Raw genomic sequence first — 23,761 nt, forward strand, 5'->3', positions numbered from 1 at the left:
TTAGCCGAGGCATGGTCTTTGGAGAGCGAGAGGATCAGCTGTGAGTCATCGACGTAGGAGATGATATTCAGCCCGTCGTCTCATACGATGCTGGCCGGGGGGGTTCATGTAGGTGTCGAAGAGGGTAGGACTGAGGGAGGATCCTTGGGGGACTCCAAAAATAATGGGCTTTGGTTGCGAGGTGAAAGGTGGGAGGAGGACTCTTTGGGTGCGTTCAGAGACAAACAATGCAGTCCATTTCAGGGCGATGCCTCGGATGTCGATATGATGAAGTCTCTTGACTAGTGTGTGGTGGGAGATTGTGTAGAAGGCTGCTGACAGATCTAGGAGGATGAGGGCAGCCGAGTCTCCTTGGTCTGGGAGGGTTCTGATGTCATCTGTTGCTGTGATGAGGTCGGTTTCTGTGCTGTTTGGAGTGGAATCTGGACTGGGACGGGTCCAGGAGTTTGTTGTCTTCAAGATGTTTTGTGAGTTGCTGGTTGATGGCTTTCTCCATCAGTGTTGCTGGGAAGGGGATATGGGAGATCAGCCAGTAGTTTTTGAGGTCGCTGGGGTTGGCAGAAGGTTTCTTGAGAAGGGGTTTGACTTTCATGTGTCTCCAGAAGTCTGGGTAGGTGGCTGAGTTGATAGGTGAGTTGAGGGCACCTGAGAGTCTGCTGCTGATGCCATTGATACCGAGTTTGAATATATGATGCAGGCAGGGGTTGGTGGGTAAACCTGAGTGGATGGTCTTCATGATGTCTGTGGTGTTTAGAGTGGTGAGCTGATTCCATTTGAAGAGTATGTTTCTGGCAGGGGGGGTCATCGTAGTTGAGGAGATGGATGTGTCTTGCACGGTGGGCTGGGGTGCAAAGTTTTCATAGATGCTTGATATTTTGGCATGGAAGTAGGTGGCGAGAGAGTCACAGAGCTCCTGTTTTCGGGGTGTTGTCTTCTATCACACTGCATTGTTGGCGAACTCCTTGATGTTGAAGAGTTCTTTGCTACGGTTGCTACTGGCTTCGATGCGGGTGGATAAGGCTATGCCAAGTGCACCTGTGCTTAACACCTAAAAAAGGAAACAAAACCCCACAACTCACCACCTACCCTCCCTCCAATAACTCCCCCCATTACATTAGTGAATAGGAAGTACCTGTTGTAATACGACTAGGGACCTAGCCAACTAGGCTAACGTGATGTGTATCACCTCCTGTGCCTGAACCACCATCCCCAACAAAACTCAACCCCAACACAAAGAGAAACATAGTTTCATGAGCTACTGAGTTTTCTCTTCCCTTCTCTCTTAGCTCCCCTTGTCACTGCATGGCTGTGACACCAGCAGCCGAATGTTGGGGATGCGACATTTATTTTCTTGAGAGCACGGTCTTTGTTTCCCTCATTTCATTAAAATGTTCTGGCAGAAGATATACATTGGGATGTTGATGAGAGGGCCCCCTATTCACAGCTTCCTCTCCATTGTTTTATTGTTTTCAATGGTGAGTTCAGCATTACAGTGCCTTAATACAGACTAGAGCCCCCACTTTCAGCATTTAAATTGTTCAGCCCATGAGACACTTGCACTGATGTGCATTATTCCTCTTAATAAGCAGGAGTACCAAAACCAAAATGTTTATTTGAATATCCACACAACACTTGCTTTTAACTTATATTTATTACGTATGTTGGATTGAACACTCATAATCACACATTTTGCTGTTGTATTCAGTTGTATTACAGTATCACGTTGAGCTTATTTGCAGCAATCATTTTTATTGGTTTTCTTTCAGTATATAAACAGCTTTGTATGGCTCCAGTCCATAAACAATGGCAATTTGTGACTATGTAAGGGCAGACATATTTAGCAGTACCATAGAAAGAGGATGGAGGAACAATATATTGATTTTCCAATCTTCAGAAATTGATAACGCTTCCTACTTTAGAAGAAATAGGGCCATATATTTATGTTGCTAATTATTGAGTGCATTTTCAGGACAAGTTCAGGACCTTTTTTGTGATGAAACTACAAGGTAATAACCCAATTCCATTTATGCCAAGCCAAAATAGGCCCAAATGACTATAGTTTCAGGACTTAGTCATTTTGCTTTGCACCTTGTAACTATTAAAAACTATTTAATCTGTCTTGTTTCCCTAGGTCACTCAGCTGGCACAGTACTTTGAACCCCTGATTTTGGCTGCCGTTGGTGTAGTTTCAAAGATTATTGATCATCAGCAGCAGATGACTGTTCTGGACCAGACCAAGACGCTGGCCGAATCTGCACTGCAGATGCTGTATGCGGCTAAGGAAGGCGGTGGAAACCCTAAAGTAGGTTATCGTCAGACTTCTGAGACTAAAGCGAGAATCTTTAAGAATTGTAATTATTGATGGTGAGGAGGATCTAATAGTCATTCTTGTACTAATGTCCAACCCCCAGCATCCGAAAGATACAGTTATTTATAACTCCCCCCTTAAGCCATGAATAACACATAAGTAAAGTGCCTAACATGTCATAAATAATTCGAATCTGTGTTCCTCAGACGTGTATCCCTAATGATTTACGTGCCTTTAAATATTTCTCATCTTCCTCCCTCCCCATCCTCCTCATCCACCAGAGAAATACTGGATAGATTCTTGTGTCACACATAAAGTGTATGCTTTGTAAAGTTGATGTGTTTTTCAGATTAGAGCTGCACACAATACAATTCAATAAATGTATTCCTGTTTTAAAGATGTGTCCACTGAGGCAGGTTGTCTCAATATTTCTACAGCCAGCCTTCTGTAGATCCATCTTTCCCAGGTAGACTCTAAGAAACCCATTCTTTCTTAATTTATTTTCAATAGCATTTACTGGGTTTTATTGTTACAGCTCGGTGGACATGCCCACCATGAATAAGACAATAACAAAATGCCAGCGACCCACGCCTCCCACATCCCATGGGCAGCTCCCAACACAGAGTACTCGCCTCCAGGTACATCGAAAACACATTGTGCCAGTCAGAGTCGCAGAGGTGCCTATTTGGATCCAAGAGTTCCAGGGCACACAGTTTTATTGGACAGGGGGATCCTGTTGTTGTCATTTAAGTATCAAATGACCAGGTCTCACAGTTTCACAAATCGATTCGATTCCTCCTTCAAATCATATACAATCTTCTCATTGGTTATTAGCTGCCATGTGCTGTGTACCTAAAGTACTCTATTGGGGGCAACTGTCTAGTCCCAAAACCCCCATATTTGTGTGGGAATTAAATGATTTTCAAGAGGGTACGGTGGGCAATTACATCTATACATCTATTGTCTGTGACCAGACCTTGTATCAATCAATCGATCAATAAGTGAGTGGAGTGCTCCCAGCCTGAAACAGGCATCCAACCTATGGGGATGCACACATGAGAACTTAGTAGACGATGATGGTTGGATTTGCGAGATATTTTAAGCCAGAATTACCAAATCCGAGGCTAGGAAACCTCTGTTCTTATTTAGATAGGGAATATATGCTTTGTCTAGCGGAGAAAAGCAAGTTGTGTCTTCACCTTCTTCAAGACTGAGACTCGCTTTCCAGAAATTTCACATCACACAAAAAAGTGAACTTCCCTCTTCCCAATGGGGATATATTTGCATTTACTAGAGAGAGAAAGCCTAAGAAATGTATTATGTGTGTATCTGGACTCTTTTGTAGTTTGATGCTTTCACCTTCCTGGACTTCATCATTGACTTTTTCTGCTTCTCATACGCACATCTTCCCCTAATCAATATTCCCCATGTCAAGACCCTTTATGTCTTCCCCATCCTTATGAGTTGTTTCTTGTCATTGCCTTCGACACCAACCTCAGTGATGCGGAGGCATTTGACAAGAGGACCTTGCTCATAGTTAAGAAACATCCGACCAATGCAAACATAAGATTTGACTGAGGAAATACAGTTCAGGAGGAGGAAAAGGAGCAATTACCCCCTATTTCTCCACTTCAGATCTGAAGTGTCCTGTTATCATTACTATTACAGTGTCACCTCTACCTGTTGCTTGTCTTTGTACCATGTGCATCGTCACAGTGTCATTCTGGGGAGAGAGGGGTGGTCTGGAGTCTCACTACAGTGAGAGTTATCACAGTCTGGGAGTGAGAGAATGCCACCTAGCTGTGTTCTCCCAAAGTACACCGTTCTAGTCACAATAGCAACTAGGCCAAAGGAGTTCCAGAACTGTTCCCAGGATTTATTCAGTCCTAAGATTCAAAGCAGACCTCTTCTACAGTCAACCAATTGGATTGTTCCAAGAATTGGAATAGACGTCTCACCCACTAACTAGTGGCATGCTTCATCATTGGCTGTCTATCCACACCCTGATAAGATAGTACTACCGGGGGGGACTCAACCAAGAACTCTTGGAATGCTTAGATAAAGCACCAACTAGATAGAAGCAGGGCTCCAGATAATACACTTTAACGCCTGTTGATATACCCCAAAGATTTTCTTTATTAGAGGGTACCAGAGGCATGAATAAAACCAATCTAGCTCAGGTTTCCTAGGGAATGTAATGTTTCTAGAAAACCATAATCCTATGCCAACATGTTTTGGCCCTCTCTATGAGCCCAGTCGGGTCTAGGGGCCTTTGTCAGGGCCAATTCAACACTCCCAGTGTGTCACTCATACATGTGAGGCCTATTGCTCTCGCCTGAATGGGAATTGACTTAACTTTCCGAAGTACCTACAAAGGATAATGCAAAGATACATTAGTCTCTCCAAAAAGGTTACAAACTTGTAGAATCATTTATATACAAATAACTCACTGCTAAATGGACCATTACTTTCTACTGATAGATAAATTGATTGCCAACTTGCTTGTGGATTTGAACCCCTATCCTAAAGGGGTCACACCTTTTATAGATTGCCTTGTAACCTCCCCAAACAATATCTAACCACACCTTCACTTGTTGCTTCTCTGTTAATCCTAAGGCTAGGTTTTATTTAACTCTAACCCAACAGAATTATCCTGTTAAATAAATCACTTAAGTTTTCACAATTCCATTACTCCGATGCCTGCAATATCCCTAGTATCCTTGAGCTATCATATTCAATTGTATTCATGTCATATTGAAATAAGCGTAATAGTACGCACAAACAACAAAGAAATTGTCAAGCGTGCTACCTTTCACCGCTGTAAAGCCGCACCATTGTGAATATTCCCTGCGCTTTTAAAAAACAAACCTTTTGTACTAACAATGTGCTGAATGTAGCGGCCTGTCATCTGCAAAGCCATATAAGACTTCAAATATGATGGCTGGACATTTATGTCAAGGCTAGGGTGTGTATTTGACTCTGTGCGACCTCAATCATTCACACATATCTCTTTCAGCTGTAAAGCCTGCGAAAAGGAAATACATGCATAATTCTGTGTATCAAGGCCAAGACCACGCCACCTGCATGCGCAATTCTTATTCAACCTTCTTACCCTATACATGGGTTGTTCAGTCGTCATGCGTGTCGGGGGGGGGTGGGACCTGTAGTCACACACTTGGGGTAAAAGCCAATAAGTATGTCAGAATATTTTGTGGCTATGACAATTGTTCACTCTTTGAAGGATCGTATCAGCTTGGGCTGTCACGCAGATAATGTGCTGAAAAAGTGAGAGCAGAACACCTTAGCAACCGGGTCTCACTTGCGAACCCGATCTCTATAGTCAAATGTAAACTAGCCATGTATTGTTGTTTTCTCGGGCTCTTATATTAGCCATTAGCATTATGAAAAATAGGGATATATTTAAAGAGACAATGTAATATTATACGAGGGTAGTATTGCGTATCATAATCCCATATAGTAACGCATATTAAAAGGGAAGGTGCGTCTTTTGTTATTACCCCCATAAGTGGAAGGTGCTGCCATCCAAATGATGGCTCACGGCAAGGGCGCTATTACCACATTAGTTTTTTTTTTTTTTTAAACAGGGTCCCACTGTTTCCCCCACGCATATAAAAGAGATAAGACTCAGTCAAGGATCACGCACTGCCTTCTGACCTATTCAAGCCGTGACTGTAAAAATCGGGATCACAAGTGAGACCCGGTCCCACACCTCGTGTGTCTATGGTGTCTGGAGCGTGACCATGACTCCAAGTCGTGCTTCGACTGGCATACGCATGGTGCCGAAGGCTTTGACGGAGCGGTCCCCAATTCTGCAAGTGGCCCGGCAGGCGACTCCACATAGGTCTCGGTGCCGGTCGAGAGGAAGGTCCCAGGATCATTCCAGGAGTCCCTCTTCATCCCACTCAGTCATCAGGACACTCCAGTAAGGGGCACAAAAAACAAAAGAAGTCAAAGCACGCTTCAGCTTCTCCTTGTCCTTCGGTGGATGTGACAAAGGAACATCGTAATTCGAGGCATAGTTCTTCAGAGCCTATGCCAGTGCCAACTCCATGCCTCCACACCTTTCTGGGAGCCGGAGCAGACCCCGCTCAAGTCAAATAATTTTACGAGCCCATGCGTCTCATTTTTTAGCAGGCCCCATGAATCTGATTATGGATCCGGTCCTGATGCTGATGCTCCCAGCGCGCCGCACCATCCCCATTGTCATCCCTCTATCTGACACAGAGCCGCATCGAACGGTGACAGTTCTGGAGCCGACTGGACCCTTGTGTCCTAGGTTGGTGCCTCAGCCTTATTCTGAGGGACTCGGCCTTGAGGAGAAATGGGAAGGGTCACTGGGCCCTTTAGTATACCAGTTAGAAGCACAGGATATGGACTGGTGTGAGGAACTGGGTGATGCCAGCGGACTGGACACGTCTCCAGATACTGACATGCTTTCTTCCCCTACCATGACTACAGAGGAGGGAGCTGCCTATGCTGTAGTGGTGAAGAGGGCCGCTGAGGTCCTGGACCTTTAGCTGCCCTCAGCAGTCAAGACCAATATCTTGACTGAGGTGCTGCAACAGGGAGATTCCTCCTTCTGAACCCCTGCTCTTTTTCAACAAACCCCTCACTGACGTCTTTCTGGGAACCTGGTACAAGCCCAGCAAAGAGGCTTCTGTGAATAGGACGATTGTCCACCTCCACTGCCCCGCCCCAGGAGACCCAAGCTTCCTCACCCTACCCCGGAGAGCATGGTGGTCCAAGCTTCCACTTTCCATGGCGCGTTCCCTGCTGCACCCCCGGATAGGGAATCCAGGAGGCTGGATAGCTTGAGTAAGAAAAGTTTTCTTCCGCCAGCCTTGCAGTGCGGTCAGTGAACACCACATGCTTATTGGACTGCTGTCCTCACACTGTGAGGCACTGTTGCACTAGTGCTACCATAGGTCCCAGAGGAGGCTCCGGCTATTCTCTTCCAAGCGGCCAAAAACAGGAGAGATGCAGCTAAGTTCACTATACACTGTGGTTTGATCACGATCGAATCATTGGGCAGAGCGGTTTCCACAACAGGGGCACTCAGATCTGCCTTTTCTGGGGGTTCCGAGCTTACCTCATGGACATGCTCTTTGATGGAACCCATCTCTTCATAGACAAGGCAGACATGGTGCTGGAGTGCTTTAAGGACTCTCGGGCTACAGCCATGTCCTTGGGCCTCTCAGCTGCCCGCATCATTCCCAGTCTGCCTTTGGCTCTTTTCATGACTACGGAAGGGGCTTTCAATAGCGCCAACCCTATCACACCCCGCCGGCTCTTGCATGCTTCCCAACCTCTGTGTGGACAAGGGCGCGGTTCCTACTGATCCTGAAGCTATCAGTCTCCTCCAACCCCCACCCCACAGGCAGCTGCAGCCTCCAAACCTTCCTAATCTTGACCTTTTGGAACATGGGCGTCCAGTTGGTGGCAGGATCCGCCATCACCTTTTCCACTGGCAGTCCATAACATCGGACAGATGGTCCTACAGATTGTTGGAAGGGGCTTCTCCCTCCCCTTCGAGACCACCCTTCCCTCCGTGCCTCCTTGCTACATGAGAAAGTCAAGGCTCTCTTGGCTAAAAGAGCCATAGAGATGGTTCCAGTTCCGCGAGTGGGATGTAGGCCACGAGCAGTCTGTTTACCGTGGTCCTCTTCAGTGCCCCTCAAGTGTTCACCAAAGTGATGGCGGTGATTTCAGCGCATCTGCACAGATCAGTGGTGTCCGTGCCGAAGTCACACCTGACTCCCTCTCAGAAGTTCCCTTTCATTGGAGCCATTTTGGACACAGTGCAGTTTCGGGCTTGTCCTCCCGAGCGGTGAGTCCAGGATATGCAGGCTATGATACTGATGTTTCAGCCTCTATCCTGGGTTTTGGTGAGAATGATTTACGGCATCTTGCATCCTTCTAGTGACATATGCCAGATGGCATATGTGGGCTCTGCAGTGGGACCTGAAGTTCCAGTGAGCGCAGCATCAGAGAAATCTCTCTGACACCTTCCAGATCTTGGAGGGAACTGCAAAGAACCTGCAGTGGTGGCTAATGAACCGTTATTGGGTCAGATACACACATCTCTCCCCTTCCCCAACCAGATCTCACAATAGTGACAGATGCGTCACTCCTGGGTTAGGGCGGCCACCTGGGAGAGGTGGAGATCAGAGGATTCTAGTCTTTGGCTGAATCCGGGCTCCACATAAACATGCTGGCGCTCCATGTGATCCGACTGACGTTGAAAGCCTTCCTACCCTCAATCAAGGGAAGGCTAGTGCAGGTGTTCACAGACAACACCACTGCCATGTGATACTGCAACAAACAGGGTGAGGTGGGGTCGTGGACACTGTCCTTCGGCCCTGCATCTCTTGACATGGCTGGAACAGCAGGGCATATCCCTGTTGGTTCAACATTTGGCAGGATCTCTGAACACCAGAGCAGACAAACTCAGCCATCGTTGCCTAGTGGATCACGAGTGGCGTCTTCACCCAAAGGTGGCGCAAGGTCAGTTTCAGCAGAGGGGAGAGCCTTGGTTAGATCTGTTCACCTCTGCCAAAAACACACAATGTCATCAGTTTTGTGCGCCGGAGTTTCCAAAGCGCATTTCGTCTCGAGTGGAGCTCAGGCCTCCTGTGTGCCTTTCCGCCCATACCACTCCTTCCCAGAGTTCTCAGGAACGACCAGGCCCTAGTCTTCTTTGTGGCTCCAGACTGGACACTGAGAGTCTGGTATCCCGATCTATTTGAACCTAAGTGTTGATCGTCCAATCAAGCTGCCCCTTTGGGAGGATCTTCTGTCGCAGCAGCAGGGGAGGGTCCTCCACCCAAATATGTAATCTCTCCGCCTTCTTGTGTGGAGATTAAGCAGCGATGCGTTGACAACTTTCAACATTCCTCCCATAGTCTGCAATGTTATTCAGGTAGATAGGTGTCCCTCCACCAAAACGGTATATGCCTGCCGGTGGAAGCGACTTCTATCATATTGTACAGAAATGCCCATTGATCCACTTTCTGCTTCCCTTTTTGATATTTTGCTTTTTAATCCTGTCAGGTTCAGTCGTCCACCATTCACCTCAGAGCCCAAGAAGATCATCTGTTGAGTCCCCCTAGGATCGTTCCTCAGCCTGACACTCTTCACCACCTACATGACCCCTCTGGCCATCACCATCAGATCACATGGACTCAACATAATCTCTGATGCCCACGACAACCCATCCTATCACTGTCCGAAGATCCCTCCACCACAAAAGTTAGCTTCCACAAATGCATGATGAATGTAGCAGATTGGATGTAGGACAAAGGTCTTAAACTCAACACTGAAAAAACAGAAGTCCTCTTCTTTGGGAACAACACCTTGCCTGGGACTGACACATGGTGGCCCGCAGCGCTTGGCACAACCCTCGGCCCAACAGATCGCGCCCGCAACCTCAGCATCATCCTGGATAGCAAGCTGTTCATGAAGAAGCAAGTGGAAGCAGTCTGATCCGCCTGCTTCTACACCCTTCACATGCTCCAAAAGATCTTCGGTGGCTCCCAGCAGACACTAGAAAGACCGTCATGCAGGCCCTCATCACCAGCAGAATGGACTATGAAAACACGCTTCACGTAGGAATCACAGCACGCCTCATGAAAAGACCCCAGATAATACAGAACTCAGTGGCAAGACTCGTACTCTTACCTCCCCAGAAGGCCCAACATCACACCCCATCTCAAAAAACTACAGTGGCACCTGATTCTGAAGAGATGCCAGTTCAAGATGCTGACCCACGCCAACAAGGCCCTGCACAACGTAGGAGCAGCATACATCAACAAACACCTGACCTTCCACCAACCAACCAGACACCTATGATCAGCTTCCCTCTCCCTCACAGCATCCCCACGGATCTGCCGAGCCAACAGCGTAGGACACTTCTTCTCGCACCTGGCAGCCAAGGCTTGGAACATCCACCCCCTGGACCCCGGGGCCGCACTATCCTTCCAGTGATTAAGAAGAGAACTAAAGATCTGGATGTTCGAATCATCATTCCTCCACACAGCAGCATACTTCTCCAGCATCTCGAGACCCTCAGGGGTGATTTGCCATGCTCTATAAATGTTTGATTAATTGATTGATCCCTACCCTTGCCCAGCAGGGCTCTGCTTTGGGCACTCCGAAGGGTCATCTTTCTGTTCTGTCTGCCTTCCTGTTGCTGTCTGACCAACCCTCTTTATTTAAGTCCCCTATTGTAAATAGATTTCTTAAGGGCCTTGTGCATATGTTTCCCCCTTCTCCTTTTATTATGCCTCAGTGGGACCTTCATTTGTTCATATTATTCTTGATGTGTGCTCCTTTCGAGCCTCTCCACAAGTGTCCCCTCCAGCTGCTCACGATTAAAACAGCCTTTCTCATGGACATTACATCTGCCCAGAGGGTGAGCGAGCTGCAGGATTTATTTTCCAAGCCTCCATTCTTCTCAGTTTATCCGGAAAAACTGGTGCTTCGCACTAGGGCCTCTTTCCCTACCGAAAGTGGTAACACCATTTCATGTGGGCCAATCTGCCATCTTGCCCACCTTTCACGCTCCTCCACGTCCCTCTAAAGAAGAGGAGCAACTCAACCTTCTGGGCCCAAAACGAGTGTTGTCATTCTGTCTTGATTGAACCAAAGAGTTCCGGGTGGACAACCAACTCTTCATGGGGTAGTTGGGGAGAAGAGGTCCGTCAGTGCAGAAATGGGGCATCTCTCGATAGGTCGTTCTCTGCATCAAGATCTGCTATTCACCGGCGAAAAAGAAGGCTTGCAGGATCATTCCACCACAGCTAAAGCTGTGATCACTGTGTTAGCATGTGGAGTCCCAGTCCTGGACATCTGCTAGGCAGCAACGTGGGCTTCCCTGCACACGTTTACCAAGCACTACTGCCTGGACAGTCAGGTCTGTAGGGACGGGCATTTTGCCCACTTGGTCCTGCATGACTTCCTAGTTTAAATTTGTCAGCAGACCCTGCATCGGAGATGGTATTGCTTTGCTATCTATTCAAAGGTAGTGAATCTGCGACTATAAGTTTCTATCAAATGAACAAGTTACTTACCTTCAGTAACTCCTTATCTGGTAGAGACAATATCTAGCCACAGATTCCTTACTGACCCTCCCATCTTCCCTGATCTGTGGACAGATTTCTAGGGTCAGAGATAATCCCTTTCAGGGCCCTAGTTTGGACACACTAGTGTTAGCGCTCTTTATGGCTCCACGCTTCTGCTGTGGGAAGCCGTGAAAAGTAAGTGGCATCACTGATGGAGGTGGACCTATATAGATGAAGCAGACATCAATTCTGGTGCAGAGCCGACTGACGCCACCTAATGGCGCGCAAGGGGTACCGCTCACAAAAAATATTCCAGATCCAGTCTGAGACCTGGGGAGAATTCAAAGGTAAGGAATTTGTGGCTAGATATTGTCTGCACCTGATAAGGTGTTACGGAGGAAAGTAACTTGTTCTTTAAGTTCCCTCTCTGCGATGGCCCAATATTTCTAAAAGGGGGCCTGAAAGTGAGCCTAAAACTGACCTTTCTATCACCCCAGCCTTGAATCTAAGTGCCTCTCCATTCTTGCATTCTAGACAGGAGGCCGTTTCTAATGTCGCCTCCTTCCCTTTGCTTAGGGAAGTGGTACCTTTAACAGGTTATAATATGGACTCTCAGATAGTAGACTTTTTTCCTATCTTTGATGCTGATTTAATCCTAAATAGGTCCACTTTGTTAAAATGCCTTTCAGAATCCAGTTCTTTGAAACACATTACTAGCTATGATATTGATCTTGTTTCTTTATTGATGATTAATTGTGGTTTCAGGGCTAGGGTCGCCTTCTGCTCTTTGCACGTGGCCTCTCCCATGCTGATTTTCTACAGTGTCGGGGGATTGATGTGATCCCGCTCTTGTCCCATTCTGGTTTTGGCGGGGACAAGGTTGTGACTAAGGGCCCTAAGAGGCCCTAACCCCTGACCTCTTTGAAGGGTCTGATTTTACTATGTACAGACCTAGATTAGATTTACAGGCTCTTAAAGTGTCCCTCACAGGGGAGGATAGACAGGTGATACTGCAGGAGTTAAGTCCAGTATCTAATCACCCAGCCACTTATTCCCAGGAAGATTAGGGTTGGCTTTTGGGTGCCCTTGCTCAAGAGCGGGGGCCCAGGGACCCGCCCCATTCAACTTCCTAACAGGACTAAAAATAATTTCCTGGAATGCAGCTGAGGTACAATTTAGCAGGGAAAATTATCTTATCTTAATACCCTCAAACCGGACCTAATTTTCTTAAAGAAGACTTGGTCAGACAAGGACTTATTGTGGGACAATTATTTTGTCATTGACTGTAAGGCCACTTCGCCACGAAGGGTTAATGCTAAAGGGGGGGGTGTTGGGGAAGCTTGCCTACTGGCTAACACACTTAAATGGGATTATTCCTGCTAAAACGACCCCAGTAACCTTTCATGGACCTAACCATTCAATTGCAGAATACCGCGCGAGGCCCCACTACACTGTTACCAATTAATGTCTATGTGCCCCCAGAGGCAGTTTACCATTCATTGTTTCATAGGGTTTTTGCCTTTATTGAGGACGCCCTAGATACTCAGCTCCCTCCATTGATTGTACTAATGGGAGACCTAAACTGTAAAATTTCCAACTTCGCTTTAGGTCGAATGCGTGTAGTTGAAAGAGAAATAGCACTTTGTATTCCAGCTTGTGTCTTCCACCCTTTAATTAAAACCAACAAAAGAGGTAAACTTCTCCTCAGCTTTCTTAAAAAAAAAAAACGACTGTATTATCGCCAATGGCAGGCCCGTCGGACTCTCCTGCTTCTTTTACACATATATCCCCGGGAGGAATGGCCATTTTAGACTATTTAGTTTTCAGATATTCGTCATTTTGTTTATTACAAGATTTTAGGATTACAAGCACCCCCTATAGTGACCACAATTTGCTTTTTATCACTCTTGAAACGTCCATATTGTCTCTAGACTTCTGGAAGTCTGGTGGGTTTACCCAGAGGTTTTCTAACAAGACAGGGAGGTCCCAGTGGAACTTTAAGAGGGTGGCAGGTGTTTCGGCAATATTAGCACCCGTGGTTGCTGATTTGATTAGTTGGGAGGGGATAGAATTGCAATATTTCTCTATTCTCTTAAAGCAGTTGGTGGCTAACACCTTGTCTGGAGGGAAAAAAGTAGTTTGGAAAACCATGCCCGTGCACTGCTTGATTTAAATGGAGAAATAAATAACCTGGTTAGGGCCCAGTATTTAGTTTTCTCTGAGGAAAGGAATGCTAGGGTCGTCCTCTTGAAAAGGAGAAAGAAGCGGTTGAAAGTCCGCCTTGCAAAATAATCTGGGGATAGGCTTTGAATTCAGCTCCGGGAAGCCGCTACAAAGGGCCAAGCAAGGCGCTCTGGGCTTTAGCGGGTGAAGGCTGTGGGTCGAAAATTCATCCCCCCGTCCTCTGTCACGATCACCGAAGCCCGCTGGTCTGAATTTATTGCCTCCCTATACCTTGAGTTAGTAATAGCGCTCCACTCCAATACCTAGTGTAGAATCCTCTTGGGGGGTGATAGAGGTCTATCCCATAAGATATCTAAGTCCAATGGGTTAAAACAGGGTTACCTATTGGCTCCTTTGCTTTTTTCCCTTTATATATCAGATCTCCCCTCCGTTTTGTCCGAGGGCAAGGGTTTTCCTCCACTATTGGGTGAGCTCTCAATTTGCTGTCTACTATATGCTGACGACATTATAATTCTTGATTTAACCCCCAAAGGCCTACAGAACCGCTTGCAGTTACTATCAAAATATTCTCACTCACATTATTTGAAGATCAACGTTACTAAAAGTAAGGTTCTCTGTTGTCTGGGGAACAAAAAGATAACTTTTCCCAATTACCATTGGACATTGAGTAATCAAAACTTAGAAATTGTGAAATCTTATCCCTTCTTAGGGAAAATAGTCTGTGGGAACCTTAGTGATGTTGCCCAAATTGCTTCAAATAAATCAAAGGCCGAATGTCAGGCAAGAGGTTTGGGGGCCCTTTATACAGCCACAGGGAGAAGGCATTTTTCTTATCTTTTATCTACATATCGAGTCACAATTCCTGCATCCCTGCTCTATGGGGTGGAATTCATAGATATCTCCAAATGGGGGTTCTTGAATAAGTCAGAAGGCAAAATCCTTAGAAAACAATTGTCTGTTAATACAGCTGTTTCTGTGGCGGCTTTAAGGTTGGAAATGGGGCTTAGTAGTGCATATGTCCAAGGATTAGCGGGGGTCATTCGGTTGGCCACCTCAATTCTAAAGAGCGAGGAAAACTCCATAAGATCAATATTAAAGAAAGAACTCCTTTTAGACAATGGTAAGGTCAAATATGCCTTTTGTAAGAACTTTTCCAATGCCCTTGAAAGGCTGGACCTGGAGTGTAGCCAGGTCCTGGAACTTCCTTCTTGGCATTTGAAAGTTATCTTGAAGAAAGCTACATTGGCTTTGAGCTCGCGTTTAGATCTTGAGAGCTGTAAAACAAAAAGTTATTTTGGGAATATAGTCAACTCACTAGTAATAACAAAATCACAACCTTACATCATTTGGAACATTCCTCATGGTGCCAGGTGCTTCTGGATGCTGCTTCGCCAGGGGTTGCTCCCTCTGAATATACTATTGGCGAAATGGCACGGAACATCAAAAGAGCGTAACTTCTGTTTGGCGGAATCTCAAGACCTAATCCACGTATTATTCATTTGTCCATCCCTTGCCTCACTCCAGCGTAAATAGCTAAAACCAATCTGTCTTCAGCTCTCTTTGTTGTCGGTGCCTGAGTTCCTTCGAGCCCTGTTTGATTCTCCTAACAAAAGATTCTGTTTCAAAATATTTAATTTTTTTTAATGTTTTTTAAATTTATTTTAAAAGCACTCGCTGTATGGCAAGTTGTGTGGTAAGGCCTAATTATATGTCTATTGCATTAACTTGCCTATAATAACACTATCATTATGGAGCAGAGAAATCTAGGTACCTCCTGACAAAAAGCAAAAAGTTGTTTTGAGTCCTTGAAAATCTTTGTTCCCCGTACATGTATACATCTGTAATATTATGGTTAGACAGACTGTGTTCGAAGTTAATCGGCGTAGGTATCTTTGGTATTCCTCTTTTCTATATATTGTGTTTTACTTATACTTTAGCACTCTACACCATGCAGTTATATATAGCGGGTATTGTTCTTGAAGCCTTAAATATATTTGTCTTTTTTCTTACTTGTATCTGAAATTTTAATTGTACTGAGGTGAGTATCCACATTTTCTTCTCTCTCTGTGCTATTATTTTAGTAAGGTAGCATGCAATTACAAAGGTTGGAAGACATCATGGAACATTGTGATACAATTCTTTACTGTATACATTTTTTCCCCGTTTTCAATTTGTTTTTAGATGAAAATAGTAATAATGACTATAGTTCTTTTGTAAGGTGTATTTTATGTGGACCCCAGTAGAGTTCCAAATCATAAATAAAATTGAATTGAATTGTCCTATCCCAAAATTTGCAGAAAAGTTTTTGAAGCTAGATGTTTATGAAAGGTACACTCTGCCTATGTAGCTGAATATATAGCTCTCACATGTTCTTGTATACTAGCCACACTGTAGCAAAGTCTTAAACCATATTTACTTAATGAAAGTATTTGTTTGAAGTTGTCATGACTTTGGACTTCTCTGGATGCAGTTTCTTGTCTCTGAAGGAGTCCCAATCAAGAATGGATCTTATGTTAAAGGTTGCCCGATGCCCTCCAATTGCCCATAATAGTAGCTGTAGTTAACTGTGCTTCTCACCAACCACTCAAGAAGAGGTGTTCGCAGGTAGTGCTTTTGCTGACCATACTGCTAAAATAGTTGTCTTTTCCTCCAACTCTGAAATCACACTTTGTGTCCCAGACTGTTGGATCTCTCATGCCCACCCTAAAATTCTGGACTACAAGAGTGTGCCCCCAGACAACTGAAAGGGAACCTACATTAAATGCAATTGTCAAAAAGACCCTGATGGAGTTGCTGGTTAGGTGCTGCTTCCAGATTTAGCCCCTGTGATGCTGTTCACAACAGTGAAGACAGCATGGTTCAAACTGTAGGTATTCATTGGTCTGCATCCCACATCCCTTCCATTATCCACCGGTACTGTCATACAAGTGCCACTTGCCAAACCTACAGTGTTGGTAAAAGTGGCACAATTACTCCAGGCACTCTTTCACCTTTTTAAAGTACCTTTTTCCATGTGCCAATTAAATTTATTTATATGTCTCAATCTTTCTAGTTTGTGTACCGGTGTTAGTGTGTATGATGTCTTCATGGACTGACGTCTACCCACATGTCTGAGCGGATGCAGTCACTGTAGCTAAGAAAGTATTCAGGGACTTCGGTCCATGTTCTGGAATCCACTTCAGATTCGAAGTGAGAAAGGGACAAATTTTGTGTCTTTAGTGGTCCATGAACTATGCACAGCTTTAGGGATTAAATAATATCTTTACTGTGCATATCACCCTGAATCTTCAGGGGAAGTTTAAAGGTTTACCAAGACTTTGAAAAGTTTTATAAAGTGTATAAAATCAGCAGAAACCAGAGCACTTTGGTCCTTGGATCAGGGATCCTTCAGTTCGCTTGTAGTTAGGTGTATGGTTCCAGGCAGGCAGCCTGCATTGTGTTATATTCAAGCTCTGCTTTGTGCATCAGCAGCTGGGTTGGAGCACTGACTTTGGCTGATGGACCTTCATATGGAACCAACCTCTAGGCTGCAGATCATGGCAGACTCCCATGATGCTGGTGACAGTGAAACATACATGAAAACCAAAGCTGCTGAGAGAGAGCACATCAGTTATGTATGGTATTCTGAAGTCACATAGGGGGTTATTACAACTTTGGAGGAGGTGTTAATCCGTCCCAAAAGTGACGGTAAAGTGACGGATATACCACCAGCCGTATTACGAGTCCATTATATCCTATGGAACTCGTAATACGGCTGGTGGTATATCCGTCACTTTACCGTCACTTTTGGGACGGATTAACACCTCCTCCAAAGTTGTAATAACCCCCATAATCTTTCAAATGCAAATCTAGCAAAGCTGGAGATACTGGAGGGGTAGTGGGTAGAGTCATATGCCTTCCCATTAAACTCTTGCAAGTCTTTCGGCTAATGGGTGGCTTGATTTGACTAGAGTACTAAGTGTAGGGCATCAGGCCTCTTTGAGTTCTGGTTTCAGTGCAGATTGTATAAACTCTGTTTTTCAGTCTCATTAAACCCTTCAATAGATATACACACAATTACTATCGAGATATATACGTGTATACTGTTTGCTTTTGTGAAGATTGACCACCTTTTTGAATATATATGTATGAAACATTTGTTGTTTAAAACATGTAGTTCAGAGGATTTTTTTAATCCAGTGCAGGGCTAATTAAGGATAGCGTAAAATTGTTTCAATATCATGTTGGAAGAAATTACAAAAGCCTTGTACAGTAATACCTATTGTGTTAGTGTTAACATTGATTTTCATTTTTTATTTTGTGTTTGAGGTGTAAATCAGGATTATGAATGTAGTTTGTACTTTTATATGGTTTCAGTAGTAAAATATTGACTGATAAAAGCAAGTAATACGTGTTTATTTTGAAAACAAGATTGAATAAGTATTTTTGTATTTGTCAAAATAAATTTGTGTGTCTTGTATCACACTTTATCACTAATTGATCATTTAGTTAAAGGCAGGTGGATGCACAAGTCAATTTTAATTTCTCACCATAAAAAATGATTGGAATTGGTATGGTCAGGAATGAGGGCCCATGAATAAGATTAATTAATTACTAGTCTGATACTGGAATATAGTTGAGCTAGAGACCGTTATATCATATGAAGTATAGTTTTGAGTACCAACTTTCTGAACATTTGTAGAATATGAGTCTGTGTTAACATATAGTGGAAGGAGTGAATTTGGCCACCACCTCAGGCTCTAAAGACCCTCCTTGCCCCCAATGGAAAGGTGTCTGTTGAACTAAATTACAGACTCAATATTTGTTTTTGCATGGTCCCACTCATAGGCTTCTCACACTCATGACGCCATAACAGAGGCAGCCCAGTTAATGAAGGAGGCAGTGGATGATCTTATGGTGACTCTGAACGAAGCAGCCAGTGAGGTGGGCATGGTAGGAGGTATGGTGGACTCCATCGCAGAAGCAATGAATAAGGTGAGGTTTAAAACTTATGTTTTTTGCCTGATTCTTTTTATGAACACTGTGAAGTATAAAATGTATCTGCTTTTTCGTTATTTTTGCAATAAATAAAATATACATGATGCTTATAATGGTCAAAATGCTCCTAAATAAGCTCTCTTAAATCTAAAGTAGTGACACCTAACTCAAAATTACATTAATAAACAAAGTTAAATGTCTGACCTTTTCCTTATGAGATGAGCATCCAACCTTTTACCCACTATAACATGTTGAAATCTCTTTTTATAGCCCCATCAAGGAGTATAAAGCCTATTTTACAGATTGTTATGTCGTGTTATTCAGTTATTTTACAAAGGATGTTTGCGTACTGTAACCCTTAGTGTTTAAGTTTCAAGCATTAAACAGTTCTTGTTAGGATGATCGGATGATGCCCGATGAAGTCATTTGAACTAGCTGACATTTTCACAGGTGTAAATTAGCATCTTGCACCTCAGAGTACACTGCGACAGAGTGCAGTGGTTTGTGGTCAGGCAACACCTCTCTGCCATTAAATTTAACCCAACTTTTTTAATATTACCTAGTATTTGGCCCAGTTTTGCAGGATTTAGGGTTTGTTTATCCTCCCTGTGAATAGGCATCTGCTGTGCCAGTGAGGCACACATTTATTTTTACCCTCACTAACTTAGTGTGTTTCATTGTGTATAGATGTCTTTAGTGGGGTTGCAATAGAAGATTTGTGTTATTAGTAGACCCTCGTACACCTTGTAAATTTACTCTAGATTTATTTGGAGAAGAGGAATTAATTCTTCCATGGGTGATAAACTAAAATCTTGCTATAGCTCCTTTGCTGGTCTAATTGGAAACTGCATAGGATAACTATAAAAATCTGAGGAGGAGGAGTTTCTGGCTTCAGTGTTTCTACCATCACCACATCAAGATTCTTGGGATATATAATTTTTTACTCCACACCATCATAGAATGAAACATGTCGTTTGTGTTCTGTCTATGCTGTATGATATCAGTTGCACATATAAGCTTTTGAAAAGCAATGCACAGACGTCTGATTCTTGTAATGCCCAACCCCTGCGGCCTAACCCTGGTAACAAGTAGAGAGTCTGACAGATTGTACCCTAAAATGCAATTATGCATGTGTTAATCATATTGTCATTCTGACTTTGTGATGAAAAACATTAAATGCTGTTATGTAGCTCTGACCATGCCGGGTGAAGAAAGTACTTTACCGAAAGTGAGTCCAACAAGAACATGGTACTGTGGCATATGACATGCACCTTGTAATGCTTTGCAATTCCTTGTTTATTTAGTCTTGTGTTCTAGCAGTGCTATGGGGTTCACATTTGACAGTCTCATCCTATTTCAGTTGGATGAAGGAACTCCTCCAGAGCCCAAAGGATCATTTGTGGATTACCAGACCACAGTAGTCAAATACTCAAAAGCGATTGCTGTGACTGCCCACGAGATGGTGAGTAAACAGTGTTCATTGTATTTATGGAAGCACATGCATTGCCATCATGGGGAGAAGTGTGGCTCAATGGTTAGAGCGGCAGACCCTGAAGCAGAGATCTGGCTCAAGACCAGGGTTCAAGTCCCGCTTCGGCAGGTCTCGGGCTCAATTCCCCTTGACCAGATAATTCTCGCCTCGGTGCCTAATCTAATTCATGGGTCCCACTCTGCAACTCTGGGCAATAGCTTGCTTAATCTCCACAACGGCCCCAACAGCGCTTGGATGCCTGGCTTCACCCTGGGGGTGCTCAGGAGTGGGCGCCTCACAGGGAAAAGCCAGGAGGGGTTCCATAGCGGTATGAGTACAGCGCCTTGAGACCCTAACGGGTGAGTAGTGCGCTATACAAGTGCTAATTTACATTTTACATTTACATGGGGTCTGTGTACATTTCAGTGTGTGTGGAATGTGTGATACCAGAACATTTGTAGTGTAGGCATGTGAGAGCAAGGGCATGTATGAGCGTGATGAAAGAGAGTGGTGTGGCTGCCCCAGTGCTACTCTGCAGTTAGCTATACTCCAAGGTAGCACTTGGGGAAATTAGTTGGGTTTGACCTACAGTAATGTCTTACCGTGGTAGTTAATTACAGTAGTGCAAATGCAGCTGGTGCTAAATGTGTGTTCTGCAAGCAGTAATCAGATACATTTGATTCTTGCTGCCATGATGCGTGTTACCCTTCTGCATTAAGGGGCATTTCATATTTTTAGGACATGATTCCTACAGTGGGCTCAAATGTTGATTGCCTTGTAAATAGATTTGTGGTGGAGCCAACTTCTGGCTGACAGTATTTGTGCTTCTGCCAGCTGCCATCTAGTGCTGGGAGATCTGACAACTCGCACAAGTTTGCAGGACTAGCATGTTCTGCCTTAGTGACGCTTCTTTCCGGGTACTCTTTCATACTGAATTCTTGTGCTGTGTCCTGCCCGTAGAGAATTCTCAGACTAGCCGACTCTATGGGTGGCATCCTTCCAGTAGTGAAAACGTAAGAGCAAAATATGGTCACACGCAGATAGAAATGTACACAGAGCCACATCACTCTCACTGGGGGTTCCGCAGACTCCTCAGATCATATAACATTTCTATGGTTATAAACCCGAGCACACCTGGAATGTCATGCAGTGAATAGTCTACGGTCCTACACACACACACATCACAGTAGAACTAATTGCTCGCTCATAAAGCCTGATTTGTGAGAACACTTCAGGACAATTTTCCAGTTGAGAATGTTCTACCCATCATAAAACAAAATATCACTCCCAAACCACACAAGCACATCACACACTAACACCCAACAGCTAGTATGGTTTACAAGGATCTGTGTATCCTATCAAGACACCATACAGTATTTTACTTCTGATATACTTAAAGCCAGGCAGTGAACATACCAGTACTACCAGATGGCTCATATTAAAATTGTTAAAGATGGCTGGGTATACAAACCAAGCAACATTAATCAAGTCAACAAACATACAACCAGACATAAACACAGAATCAGCTTATTAATCACAGCTACACTATTGATGATTGTAGGAAGCTGGCTCTGTATATACTATATCAAAATGAGATATAATGTGCACAGAGTCCAGGGGTTCCCTAAGAGAAAGGCTTGACAGAGGCAATAATAAATAATACTAATGCTCTATTTGGGGTAGTTTGGTCGAGCAGTTGGGTGTATCAGAGGGTAGTGTTAAGCATTTGTTGTACATACACAAGCAATAAGTGAAAACACACACTCAGTGACTTAACTCCAGGCCAATAGGATTTCTATAGAAAAATATTCCTTTGTTTTATTTTTAGAACCGAAAGATTCATTTAGCAGGTAAGTACATTAAATGAAAGGTACTTTGCATATTAATAGTTGAGACTTTGAATAGATTCAATATTGTACACAGTTTTTATTAGAATGGCAAAAAGCTATTTTAAAAGTGGACAGTGCAATTTTCAACACTTCCTGGGGGAAGTAAGTAGAGTACAGTTTCAAGAGTAAGTACCACAGTTATGGGTTCAGTCTCCTGGGTATAGGTAGTCTATCGTTGGGGGTTCAAGGCAACCCCAAACTCCCAGCAGCCCAGGGCCGGTCAGGTGCAGAGGTCACATAGGAGCCAAAATTACTTACCCACCTACGGAAATAGGGGGTACTCCGGTTCCAGTCTGCTGGCAGGTTAAGTACCCCTGTTCTCAGAGGGCAGACCAGAGGGGTTTGGAGGAGTACTGGAGGGGCCCCAAGTAGGCACACAAACCACACCTTCAGCTGCACGGGGTGGCCGGGTGCCGTATGCAAACAGGGCGTTGGGTTCTCAGTAGAACTCTTTGGAAGGACCCGGGGGTCATTTAGGCGCTACAGGCAGAGCACAGGGGGCCTCTCGGGCAAGCCACCGACTGGGCAAGGGTGAGGGCTGCCTGCTGGTCGTTGCTGCATGGGTGGTCGGTTTCTCACAGGTTTGGGGGCTGCGGGTGCAGTGCTTCCTCCAGGCGTCGGATATCTTCGTCCCGGGCAGTCGCGGTCAGGGGGGTCCTCGGGATTCCCTCTGCATGTGTCGTTGTGGGGGTGCAGGGAGGTCAGCCCAGAGTGGACTTGTCGTCAGAGTCGCCTGGGGCGTCCTCTCTGGGTAGTTGGTTTCTCTGGACACAGGCCAGGGGTTCGGGTTCAGAGTGTTGGGGACTTACGCTTCTTGAGTGAGGTGGGAGTCCCTTTAAAGATGGTTTCTTCTTTCTTGGTTGGACAGGTCTGCTGTCCATGGGAGTTCTTGATCCTTCTTAGGTGCAGGGCCATCCTCTGAGTCGGCATAGCTCACTTGGCCCACAGGATGCATCGATGGGGTGCAGGTTCTCTGAAGTAGGCGACAGGCCTGTACGGCTGGGGGCCAAAGCAGTTGTCATCTTCCTTCTTCTCTGCTGGGTTTTTCAGGTCAGCAGTCCTTCTTTGTAGGTCATTAGAAATCTAAAATCCTGGGTTCAGGGTCGCCCCTAAATACTGAATTTAAGGGTGTGTTAGGGTCACAGGGCAGTAGCCAATGGCTACTGTCCTTGAGGTTGGATACACCCTCCTTGTGCTCTCTCCCTTTGGGGACGGAAGCACATCCCTATCCCTATTGGGCTAAATCCTCCAAAACAAGATGGAGGATTTTCCAAGGAGGGGGTCACTTCAGCTCTGGTCTCCTTAGGAGTGGACCTGGCTGAGGGGGTGGCTCCTCCTTGTTTTTCTCATTATCTCCCCAGACTTACTGCCAAAAGTTGGGCTGTGTCTGGGGGGCGGGCATCTCCACTAGCTGGAGTGCCCTGGGGCACTGTAACACCAGGCCTGAGCCATAAGCACCTCAACCCAGGACAGGCTTTGTTCCTGGTCACAGAGTGCACAAAGGCACTCACCCCATGTGGCCAGAAACGTGCCTGGAAGTGGCAGCCTGGCAGAGACCGGTCAGCCTAGCACTAGCAGTTGGGCTGGCATGCAGGGGGCATCTCTAAGATGCCCTCTGTGTGCATTTTTCAATAAATCCCACACTGGCACCAGTGTGGGTTTATTGTGCTGAGCAGTTTGATATCGTAATGACAAACTCTTATGGCTACCCTGCACTTGCAATGTCTAAGAATTGACTTAGACACTGTAGGGGCATAGTGCTCGTGCAGCTATGCCCTCACCTGTGGTATAGTGCACCCTGCCTTAGGGCTGTAAGGCCTGCCGTAGGGGTGACTTACCTATGCCACAGGCA

General features: G+C 45.0%; 1 protein-coding gene across 6 annotated transcripts in view; it reads left to right on the plus strand.

The window, feature by feature from the left end:
- TLN2 (talin 2) overlaps window positions 1-23,761 on the plus strand; it is a 1,094,076-nt gene that overhangs the window by 888,372 nt on the left and 181,943 nt on the right. For all 6 annotated transcript variants that reach the window (XM_069221982.1, XM_069221985.1, XM_069221980.1 and 3 more), the window contains 3 exons: window positions 2,132-2,302; window positions 18,400-18,546; window positions 19,910-20,011. In XM_069221982.1, coding sequence (XP_069078083.1) covers window positions 2,132-2,302; window positions 18,400-18,546; window positions 19,910-20,011 — 420 coding nt within the window. The remainder of the gene's footprint in view (window positions 1-2,131; window positions 2,303-18,399; window positions 18,547-19,909; window positions 20,012-23,761) is intronic.

The sequence above is a fragment of the Pleurodeles waltl genome, chromosome 3_1 (genome assembly GCF_031143425.1).
Source record: "Pleurodeles waltl isolate 20211129_DDA chromosome 3_1, aPleWal1.hap1.20221129, whole genome shotgun sequence".
NCBI classification, from domain to species: domain Eukaryota; kingdom Metazoa; phylum Chordata; class Amphibia; order Caudata; family Salamandridae; genus Pleurodeles; species Pleurodeles waltl.